At 45.0% G+C, this 11006-nt stretch overlaps 1 protein-coding gene across 1 annotated transcript in view; it reads right to left on the bottom strand.

Moving 5' to 3' along the window:
* Nucleotides 1–112: 112 nt before the first annotated feature.
* Nucleotides 113–11006, bottom strand: part of PLXNB3 (plexin B3) — a 38005-nt gene continuing 27111 nt past the window's right edge. The window contains exon 25 of the mRNA XM_069108462.1: nucleotides 113–295. Within this exon, the coding sequence (XP_068964563.1) occupies nucleotides 113–295 (183 nt within the window). The remainder of the gene's footprint in view (nucleotides 296–11006) is intronic.

The following is an 11006-nucleotide window of genomic DNA, read 5'->3' on the forward strand; positions in this document are numbered from 1 at the left end:
GGGGGGGCATCAGGTTAGAGTTCCTGTAAGCAGGCTTCCTAGGGACAGTAAGTGGGGGCTGGAGGCTGGCCTGGGCTGGGCAGCATATTAATTCTGGCTCTCTATGTCTTCCTTACCTTCGAAGCATCAGTTTAGGGTTCTTGTGGACATACTGAGCCGTAAGGTCACTGAGAAGGGTCTTCATGATGTCGGTCAGATATTCCAGCTTGCCGTGGAGGGCCAGAGACAGCAGCGAGGCCACATAGCACCGATCTCGCTGGGAGAATGTGGGCTGTTCCTCTAGGGTGTGTATAAACTTGGGAAGGGAAATGAGAGTTCAGCCTTTTCCAGTCCATTCTCCAAGCATTACCCATATCACTGGCCACCAACCCCGAGGGGTATCCCTGATTTTTTCTCTCAGCCTAGCTAAATTTTAGTGGATTGTAAGCCCCAGAGGAGTCAAAAGTGTGAAAAATCAATGGCCAAGGAAAAGTGCTTAGAGAACAAAGAACAAAGGTTTAGCCCTAGGAAGCTGAGGTGGTTAGACTACCTGGGGTCCTGATTGTCTTCAGAAGGTTAGACTTCTTTTTCTTGTCTTTTCACTATTTTAAAGTGCTTAAGGGGAGGAATTCCCCACCCCCACCTGCTAGGCTACTTATTTGGAGAGTTGCCTGGGGCACTTAGAAGTCAAACCACTAGCCTAGGATCACTCAACCTGAAATAATCCACAAGTATTTCTTAAGGAACTACCTCGTGCCGGCCCTGGGGCTAGTAGCTAAAACACAAAGCCAGGCCCCATTGTTACCGAGCTGACTTTCCCTTGGGAGGCAAGGTGAGTACATATTGCAAATGCAAAATAAATACGGAGAAAATTCAAGGTGGGGAGGGGTGGAAGAGGCACCGGCTGGATGAGGAAAAGCTTGAGATGAGGAGGTAAATTCCAGGCCTGGAGGAATAATCTGGGGCCCAGTTACTCCATGCACATTCCCCTTTTGAGTAAGGTGGTATGGCCAGACCTATGCCTTAGAAAAATTATTTTGTACAGAAAAAATATTTGGAAGTCTATCTACTGAGAAACACCCAGAAACTCCACCTATAAACCACTTTTTGCAGAAATAGAAATAATTGGAGAAATGTTCATTACTCATTACTCAAACCAACATAATAAAATGAAAACGTTACCTAAGTTAATTTTTTTATCTAGTAACAAACAACCAAAGGATTATTTGATATGACTAGAAAAAATAATAATAAAATTCGGATGGAAGAACAAATATGATTAAAAATATGAAGAGAATTAATGGAAGAAAAAAAGTAGGAAGGTAGGGGTGGCTAGGTGACGAAATGAATAGAGCCCTGACCCTGGAGTCAGGAGGACCTGAGTTCAAATCCCTTCTCAGACTAACACTTACTAGTTGTGTGACCTTGGGCAAGTCACTTAACCCCAATTGCCCTACCTTCCCCCCCTCCAAAAAAAAAAGCAAAAAAAAAATTAGTTTCAATTTGGTGTTATAACCTTAATTTTGTTAAATATGAGCTAGAATAATCATGCTTCATAATTTTTCATTTCATTTTTCAAGACAAAATCCTAATTGGACTTAAAAAAAAATCACTTTCTTAGTTCAAATCCAGCCTCAGACATCTACTCTGTGAATCTGGCGAAATCACTTAACCCTGATTGCCTCCAAAAACAAAAACAAAAGAAAAAAAACCCAAGGCCCCCCCAAATTGCTATTTACTATGAAACATTTATTCTTACAGTGGGTTTACTTTGTGGCCTTTTCCTGGAACAAATTCTTCTAGAACAGTGAGGACCTCCATGTACTGTATACATTGTTGCTGTTGTATGTCCTTCATTCTCCGGACCAAGATGGCTGGGAGATGATGCCATGACTTACAAGTGAATTGGATTTAAGTGAGGGAGGGCTGTATGAGGCCACCAGCCTCACTTTCTCCTCCAGAGCTATTTGGACCCAGTAGCCAGATATCGATCTGGATGACTGGAGATCGCCCCACATAATATGTGTTCGTTTACCTAAAAGGTCTAATAACAGCATCAGTTTGTAGACTCTGAGCCAGGAAAAGGAAGACCAAAACCTGACTGGATGTGAACATCCACTATGAAAAGCAGGAGACAAGTCCTACAGTGTCAATTTTTTGCTTTTGCTGTTTTAATTCTACTCTGGGTGGCACCAGGAATTAAGGATGAGAAAAGAGGTCCCCAGGTAGAAAAACAACAGAGAACAAACAGTTATAGTGAAATGTACTGAGGTTTAATGCTGAGCTTTTCATAGGGCATTTACTTTTTAAAAATTCTATGTGATCTTTGGCTGCATTAAGACAACCAGCCTCCAGGACAAGGGAGATGGCAGTCCTTGCTGGCCTCTGTCCTCCTCAGACCACAACCAAAAAGTATAGGGAAGGAATAATTATTTGTATAGGTCACATAGCTAGTTAAGTATCTGTAATGGGAATGTAAATTTTTAAAATCTTCCCTGCCCCTAGGCTAAAGTGCACCTGGAGCCTGGGGTGGGAGGCTTGTTTTTCAGTACATACTTCTTGATTGGTCAGTGGGTCCAGAAGGTTGTTACATTCTCTGAGCCAGGAGAAGGCTATATAAGCCCTAACGTGTAGCTTTGTTTTGGGGCTCACTTTGAGAAATGTTCTGTGATTTGATCAGATGAAACTATGGAAAGCCGTTGTCCAGAGCCCCCCGGCTTTGAAAACCAGATGTTGTTTGGTATGGATGTAATGGTTGGACAGTTTGGAAATCTGTCTACTTGATCTGTTTGTCTTGATAATTCTGTCTGTATATTCTGAAGTTTGGGGTGCTGACCTTTTACCCCTGAACTAGGTAAACGATACATATGTTTGACTGATTAAAGTAAGCTTGTTAACCCATTTTGAGTTGCTTTCCTTTAACAAAGCAGATCTAAGAACCTGTGTTAGCAGCCACCCTGGGGACACTGGGGTGCTTGCTGCTACAGTATCAGACACAGATTTTAACTTGGGTCTTCCTGACTCCAGGCCCAATGCTCTAACTACTACGCGACCCAGCTGGAGCACTGTATTCTTGCCTTCCATGCAAACAAGGAATTCTCAGCCTTGTCCTTTATCTGTCATTGTACCCTATGCCTCAGCCAAACTGGGTGATTCTGCCTATCCCTGCCCGCTCTCCCCTCCCCCCTTCAATGTCTTCCCTCAGGCTTCGTGCATTGGCTCTCAGGCTCTTTCCCTAGGCCTTCTTCACTAACCAAGACCCTATCTACACCTGTCTCCCTTGCTGCTTCCTCCAAGAAGTCTACCCAGAATCCCTTGTGGTTAATAACACGGAGTTTTGAAATGGTACTCTGTCTTGCCCCCTCTCTGATGAACTGATTCTGTAAAATTGCCTATCATACGTCTTCAGAGACACAGAGCAGAGCACAACATAATAAAGTGTAAAGAGAGACAGTGTCAGAGGCAAGGAGATCCAGATTCAAGTCTTGACTCTGACGCATACAGACTGTGTGATGGATCTTAGGCAAATCACTTAACCTCTTTCTGATTTGGAAGGGGGAGCTTCCTCATATGGGCCTTTTCCCTTATAGAAATGAAATCTAAGGTCCAATCCTTATCCCCCCCCCCCCAATCAGACCAGAAGCATCATAGCAGCAGGTGCTATGCCTTACCTAGACTGGACCCAGGGGGCATGCTCAGCACACAGTAGGTGCTCAAAAAATATTGCTTGTATTATACTATGCACTGTATAAAGCAACATCGGCTTTGATTTATCTTAAACTAATGGATACACCAGCCCTGGAGTCAGGAGGACCTGAGTTGAAATTTGACCGCAGACACCTGACACACTTACTAGCTGTGTGAACTTGAGCAAGTCACTTAACCCCAATTGCCTTGCCTTCCCCTCCTATCCCCCCCCAAAAAAAACTAATGGAGAAAGAGAGTTCTAGGAATCAGTTATTCACTTTTTTTTTTTTTTTGCTTTTTGGAGGGGGGAAGGCAGGGCAATTGGGGTTAAGTGACTTGCCCAAGGTCACACGGCTAGTAAGTGTTAAGTGTCTGAGGTCGGATTTGAACTCAGGTCCTCCTGACTCTGGGGCCAGTGCTCTATTCATTGGGCCACCTAGCCTCCCCTGGAAGTCAGTTATTTATTAAGCCCTTACTGTGTCTTGGGACCTTTGCTGAACACTGGAGATATAAATATGAAAAAAGCTAGTTCTAGGCCCCAAGGAATTTACAACTGAATGGGGTTACATCAAACAAAAGGAAGTGAAAAGTGGGGGGGGGGCAGGGAGGAAAAGTAGCAAATGGAGGTTTGGAGTCCATGGCCCCAGCCTCCAATCAGTGAGGCAGAGGGGAGTGAGGAGGTGAAGGACCAGGCCTGATGGGGATCATGCAGGGTGATGAGGTTATCCCAATAACCAGCTTCCTGGGCCATGGGGGAGAAGCCAGGCAGAGAAGTCCTGAAGGGAGCCAGGTGAGAAGTGGGGAGATGTCTGAGCTGACGTTTGAGTCCTCAGGTATTCGAAGGACCGTTAGCACTGTGAAAGAGAGCTCAGACTGAATGGTGGTCCCAGGAGGCAAGGCCAGGAGTGATAGGTGGAAGTCACAGGGACGTGGGACTGGGCTCAATAATCAATAACCATTTCAGTGCTTGCTATATGCCTGAGATTGGACTCTCATGACATCAGAGCTATTCAAGGACGTGCCGGTTCTAGAGACTGGGTGGGAATGAGGTTGCCAGAGACAAGTGGAAACAAAATAATATTGAAGGACCCTGGAACAAGAGGAGGAAAGCGAACAGTGAGTTCCAGAATAACAACAAAGTAGATGAAAAGGTCCTTGAAGAAAGAATTCTGAGCGGGCAAAGCCCTGATTACTGGCCAGTTGATAATGAAAAGATAAGGAAGTGCCTCCCTACCCTGGTCCAAGACGCTGGGAACTGAGCACGGAGATTGAGCCTACCTCCCAGTCTTATCAGTCTTGGCCAGCCTTGGTCTTTGAATCTGTAGCCATGTTGTTTCATTATTGCTTTTTATGTTTGTTTGTTTGGAGAGATGAGTCAATTCTGGGAGGGGGGAGTGGGATGCGGACCATATTCAGAAATAACAGTGACATTATTTTAAAATAGGTCAATTAAAAAAAAAAAAAGAACTGTGGGGAAGTTGCTAAATCACTCGCCCCTGAGTCAGGAGGTTCTGAGTTCAGCCTCAGACACACTAGCTGTGAGACCCCTAGGCAAGTCACTTAACCCCGATCCCCCTCCCCCCAGTAAAATAAAAAGAACTTTGGGCTATTTCTAAGCACTGTGTATATGTGTGTCTCTGGGGGTGCAGCTTGGTTGGGAATACCCTCCACTCTACCTCATGCTTTTAAGGTGTGTAGGAGAAGATGTATCAGACTAGAGATGGGACCCACGAGTCGAGGCTGGGGCGAGCATCCGGAGGAAGAGCTTGCCAATTCACTCAGGAGGTCAGGAATCCTTCTCCTTTATTCCCCATCACATAACATTGGCTCAGAAAACAGGCCTCAGAGTCTGGGAGGCTGGTCGGGGCTCAGCCTTCTAATCTAACTCATTCCTGGCTAAGAATTCCACCCCCCCCCCCAACAGCCAACTGGACAAGGGCCTGCTTGAAGACCTCCAAGGACCTCAAACCTAAGCTGGCCTCTCTCCTCGCCGCTCCTGCTTCTACCCTCTGGGACCAACCAGAAGGAGGCTAAACTCTCCCTCATCCTCTGGACAGCCCTACAAATACTTGAAGACAGTTATCACTTTTCCCAGCCCCCAGGCTTCTCTTCTTCAGAATAAACATTCCCAGGTTCCTTGAAGACAGCTCAAAGCTCCTCCACCACTCTGGTTACCTCCCTCAGGACACTTTCCCTGCTTATCAATCAACCAATTCACTAGTATTTATTAAGGGCCTACAAAGAAAAGCAGAAACACGATCTTTGCCCTCAAGGAGCTCACAGTCTACTGGAGTAGACAAAATGTGAACAATTATGCGCCAATGAGACATACAGGACAAATGGGGGGTGCTTGTGGCAAGCTCCGCCCCATCTCCTGTCCCACATGTCTCCCACACACCCCGATATCTAGCCCAGCTTTGACCTCCATTTTATTCCTGCAGAGTTGATCTTCCATCCCAAATGCAGACAAGATATTGATCTTGCTTAAAGAGAATCTCATTTGATTTAGCCCACCAGCTTCCCAGTCCCCTGAACTGGCATCTATTTCTTCCCGGATTCTTCATTTTCCCTCCCTGCCCCTCCCCGCCCCTCCATCCCCCCATATCCAATCAGTTGCCAAATCCTCTACATCTTGTATAACAATAACTCTATTTCAGGCCATCATCCGCTCTCATCTGGACCAGGGGTGGGGAACCTACAACCTCAAGGTCACATGTGACCCTCTAGGTCCTTAAGTGTAGCCCTTTGACTGAATCCAAACTTCACAGAACAAATCCCCTTTAAAAAAGGAAGCGTTCAGGGGTGTCTAGGTGGCACAGTGAATAGAGCACTGGCTCTGGAGTCAGGAGGACCTGAGTTCAAATTTGGCCTCAGACACTTAACACAAAACTAGCCATGTGACCTTGGGTAAGTCACTTAATCCCAATTGTCCTGCCTTTCCCCCTTCAAAAAGAAAAAAAGAAAAATAAAAGGAAGCGTTCTGTCAAACTTGGACTCAGTTGAAAGGCCGCACCTCAGGACCTAGAAGGCCACATGTGACCTCAAGGCTGCAAGTTCCCTAGGCCTGACTGGACCATTGCAAAATAGCATCCTAATGGGACTCCTTGACTCCAGTCTCCCTCCTCCCCAATACATTCTCCATCCACCTGCCAAATGACATTCTTAAAGCACAGGTCTGTCCGTGTCAGTCCCCTGCTCAACATGTCCCACCGGCTCCCTCTTGCCCCTAAGATAAAATATAAATACCTATTTGGCATTTTGCATTGAGGTGGCACAGTGCATAGAGCACAGGGCTTGGAACATCTTCCTGAGTTCAAATCCAGCCTCAGACACTTATTAGCTGTGTGACCCTGGGCAAGTAATTTAACCTTGTTTTCATAAAATGAGCTGGAGAAGGAAACGGCAAACCATTCTAGTATCTCTGCCAAGAAAACCCCATTTGGGGTCACAAAGAATTGGATACAACAGAACAGCAACAACAAATCTGGTATTTTATTTCCCAAAGGGCTTGGCTTCACATTTTGTCTCCAATGTACCTTTCTCCACTGATTTCATATTATTTCCCCTGCTTATTCTATACTTCTACCAAGGTGACTTACTCGCTATTTCCCTCATACATGGTCTGTTCGGGCTTTGCCTAAGTTTGGCATGTCCTCTCTCATTACTGCCACCTCTTTGGAGGCCCTGGCTCTCTCCAAAGTTCAACTCATTCAGGAGCCTCATTTCCCCCAGTTGCTAGTACCCTCACCTATGTCATACCTAATCACTGTTTATTTTTGTATATCTATCTTATATGCACTTATCTGCAAATAATACCCTCTTAGTAGAATGTAAGCCCCTTGAGGGAAGCAACTGTTTAAATTTTGTCTTTGTATCTCCTGCACTTAGCACAGTTGGCACAAAGCAAGTGTTCGATTGACCCAGAAGCTTTCAATTTTGCCTTTGATGTTCCTGAGAGTTTCAGTATTTCTTTCAGGGCGTGCCCGATGGATTCTTTCCATTTCCACTTTGCTCTCTGGTTCTAAAATACTTGGGCTGTTTTCTTTCATGATTTCTTGAACTAGGTTGTCCAGACTCCTTTTTCATTTGGTCATGCTTTTCAGGTAGTCCAGAGATTCTTCAATCATCTCCATTTGATCTGTTTGCCAGATCAGTTGTTTTTGGTTTTGTTTTGCTATGAGATACCTTATATTTTCTTTTATTGGTTCAGTCTTTTGAGTTGTTTTAATATCTCTTCAGGAGTCATCAGCTTCTTTTGGAGCCATACAAATTTTTAATGAATCTGTTGTTTGAGTAAGGTTCTGTACCTCTGGTGCCAAGCTGTTAATTCTCCTTCTAAGTCTTTTCCTGCATTGCTCTCATTTCATTTGTAAAATCTTTTTTAACTCTTTCTTAAACTTTCTCTTCATTTCTTCCAGGAATTCTAGTTGAACTTATGTCCAAGCTGCGTTTTACTTTGAAGCTTGCAGATTCTTGTAGTCATCCTCTTGCAGATTTATATCTTCAGTGTCCCTGGCACCATGATAGCTCTTCATTGTGGAAGTCTTTTTTTTTTGTTTGTTTGTTTCCTCATTCTTCTAACCCTACTTCCCAAATTGGGACTTTGTGTTGGAGTCAGGCTTTGTGAACTTCCAGAGAGAATGTCTAGGCCTTGATTTGTCTTACTTTCTATTCTTTAGGGTTTTGCTGTTGATTTTCCTATTCCTAAAGCATCACAAGAATTTTAGTGTTGGCTTATGTTGGGGATTTGCAGATTTTCATTGTATCCAAAGCTGTCTGATTCAGGGGAAAATCTGATTGTTGGCCTCTTGATCTTGTAAGCTTCTGACCCTGGTTCTAGTCTGGGAGAAAGAACCAGGCTTGCCCCTGGTTGGAGTTCCACTAGACTGCTGTTGGCCCCAGCCCCTGTCAGGTTCACAGTCATGGAACTGCATACTCCTTGTATGTGGTATTACTCAGATCAGTCTGGGAGCTGACCCTGAGACCCTACTTCAGGGTCAGAGCCACACAGCTGCTGCCTGTTCCTGTTCCTGCTTTTTGTCTGGTATATGTGTGGATGTCCACCCCTAGATTGAATTTCCTTCTTCAGTCTACACTGGGTCTGGGACTGAGCTCTGGTATAAGAGGGTGTGATAGTAATGACAATTAAAGATTCCCCTGTATTGGCTTGGTTTTCAAACTGATTGTGTTAAAACCCAGAGCTTGTTAATCCCACCTGTGGGATGGACTTGTTGATGTGAAAAGAAAGTCCTGAACTGGGAGGAGCTGGTGACGTAGATTTGGAGAGACACAAGAGAGAGGCAGAAGAACTTTTTGGAAGCAGCACCTCGTGGAGGCAGAGAGAGAGACTGATAGATTTGCTGGGGGCCACTTTGAATTGCCCTGGACTTTTGAGACCTGCCCCCTGAGCTGCCAAGGACTGAGGAGACATGGCTGTTTTGCTGGTACTTTGTCTGTTTTGATGTTGTTTTGCCAGATTTGTCCACTGGTGAAAGACAGTCCTGTTGTTGAAGAAGTCCTGGAACCTGGCTTTTGGCTAAGAAGCCCTGAGACTGTCCTGCAGACAGAGAGTGAATACTGTCCACTGGTGAAGGACAGTGCTGTTGTTGCAGGGGTCTGGAGACTGTCCTGCAGACAGAGTGAATACTGTCCACTGGTGAAGGACAGTGCTGTTGTTGCAGGGGTCTGGGAACCTTTCTGTTGGTTCAGAAGCCCTGAAGAAGGATTTTCTTGTTGTATGTTTATAGAAATCCCGGGAGAGGGTTTTGCTAATGTTTTCAGGGGTTCTAGGACGGTTCTACAGACAGGATGAATTAATGAAGGGACTGGCAATGTATCTTGTGGCCTTGCTAAGCCTTGTCTCCCCAGGAACTAAGATTGCTGAGAACTTGCCTTGTGTCAAGATGAAGAAAAGACCTCCATTTGGGTATTAAGTGCTGTGCTTAAACTTGATGTAACTCTGGGGTAGATTCAATTGTGATCCAGGGGTGGGGAACTTTTGACCTTTTTGTGCTCTGTGATTGAACAAATGACGGTACTTTACTTATGTTTGGAAACTAATCTCCATTTGAGAAGAGGGGTTTTGTGGTGGACTAAATGAAGGTACAGCCTAGGGGTGGAGAAGTATTTAGAACAGAGACTTTGTAATTGATTGAATGATTGGAAGGTCCTGGGGTGGGGTTGTACTTGGAGATTATTTAATCACTCTTAGTAAATGCTGTATTTTGAATGATGTCATGTTTTGATCTTCTCTGTTCTTGGTTTGTCACTGAATAAAATGGAGAGCCCCTATGCTGGTATTCTGAACCTTGGGAAGTTGCCTTTCCTTGGCATTACATTACAGAGGGACAGAGCTGCCAGCCTGGACAATGTCAGACCCCTCTATGCTGGATCTTGGACTTGCCTTAGTATATAACCACAGGCCCCAGTTCAATCTCTGAGTAGCTCTGACCTGGCTGGAACCTTTTCTCAGTGCCCACTGTCTCACTATGTGGAAGTAGCCTGTTATTTTTCCATGTATTTCTAGATCAGAACTCAGGCTGGTGCTTTTTTAGGTCTTTGTGGAGTAACTGTGTGTATGTGTATGTGAGTATGTGAATGTGTGTAAGTATGTGTGTGTGTGTGTGTGTGTATGTTGGGGGTGGCAGTGAGGAGCTATATTCCTCCTACTCTGCCATCTTGGCTTGTTTCTAATTGTTGAGTGTTGCCTTTTGGATACAGATTGCCATCCAGTGTGTCTGCTAACTTTACAAGTTTTATGCCATCAGAAAATTATGTGTATATTATCTATTCTCTTATCTAGATCAGGGTAAAAAATATTTAATAGAACACTGAGGCATTTCACTAGAGACCTCCCCCCATTAACCTGATACATGACTTAGAAGAAAGGAAGGGAGGAAGGAAGGAAGGAAGGAAGGAAGGAAGGAAGGAAGGAAGGAAGGAAGGAAGGAAGGAAGGAAAGAAGGAAGGAGGGAGGGAGGGAGGCAGGAAGGAAGAGAGAGAAGGAGGGAGGGAGGAAGAAAGGGAGGAGGGAAGGAGGAAGGAAGGAAAGGTAGAAAGAGGGAGGGAAGGAAGGAAGGAAGAAAGGGAAGGAGGGAGGAAGGAAGGAAGGAAGGAGGGAGGGAGGAAGGAAGGGAGGAGGGAAGGAGGGAGGGAGGAAGGAAGGAAGGAAGGAAGGGGAGGGAGGAAGGTAGGTAGGAAGGAAGGGAGGGAAGGAAGAAGGAAGGGAGGGAGGAAACAAGCATTTATTAAGCTCCTGCTCTTTTACAAGCACTGTGCTAAGAGTTTTACAAATATTAGCTCATTTGATCCTCACAACAACCCTGGGAGGTGGGTGCTAT

Source organism: Petaurus breviceps, unplaced genomic scaffold (assembly GCF_028583685.1).
Source record: "Petaurus breviceps papuanus isolate PSGF00001 unplaced genomic scaffold, PetGlider_PUasm1.0 90386, whole genome shotgun sequence".
NCBI lineage: Eukaryota > Metazoa > Chordata > Mammalia > Diprotodontia > Petauridae > Petaurus > Petaurus breviceps.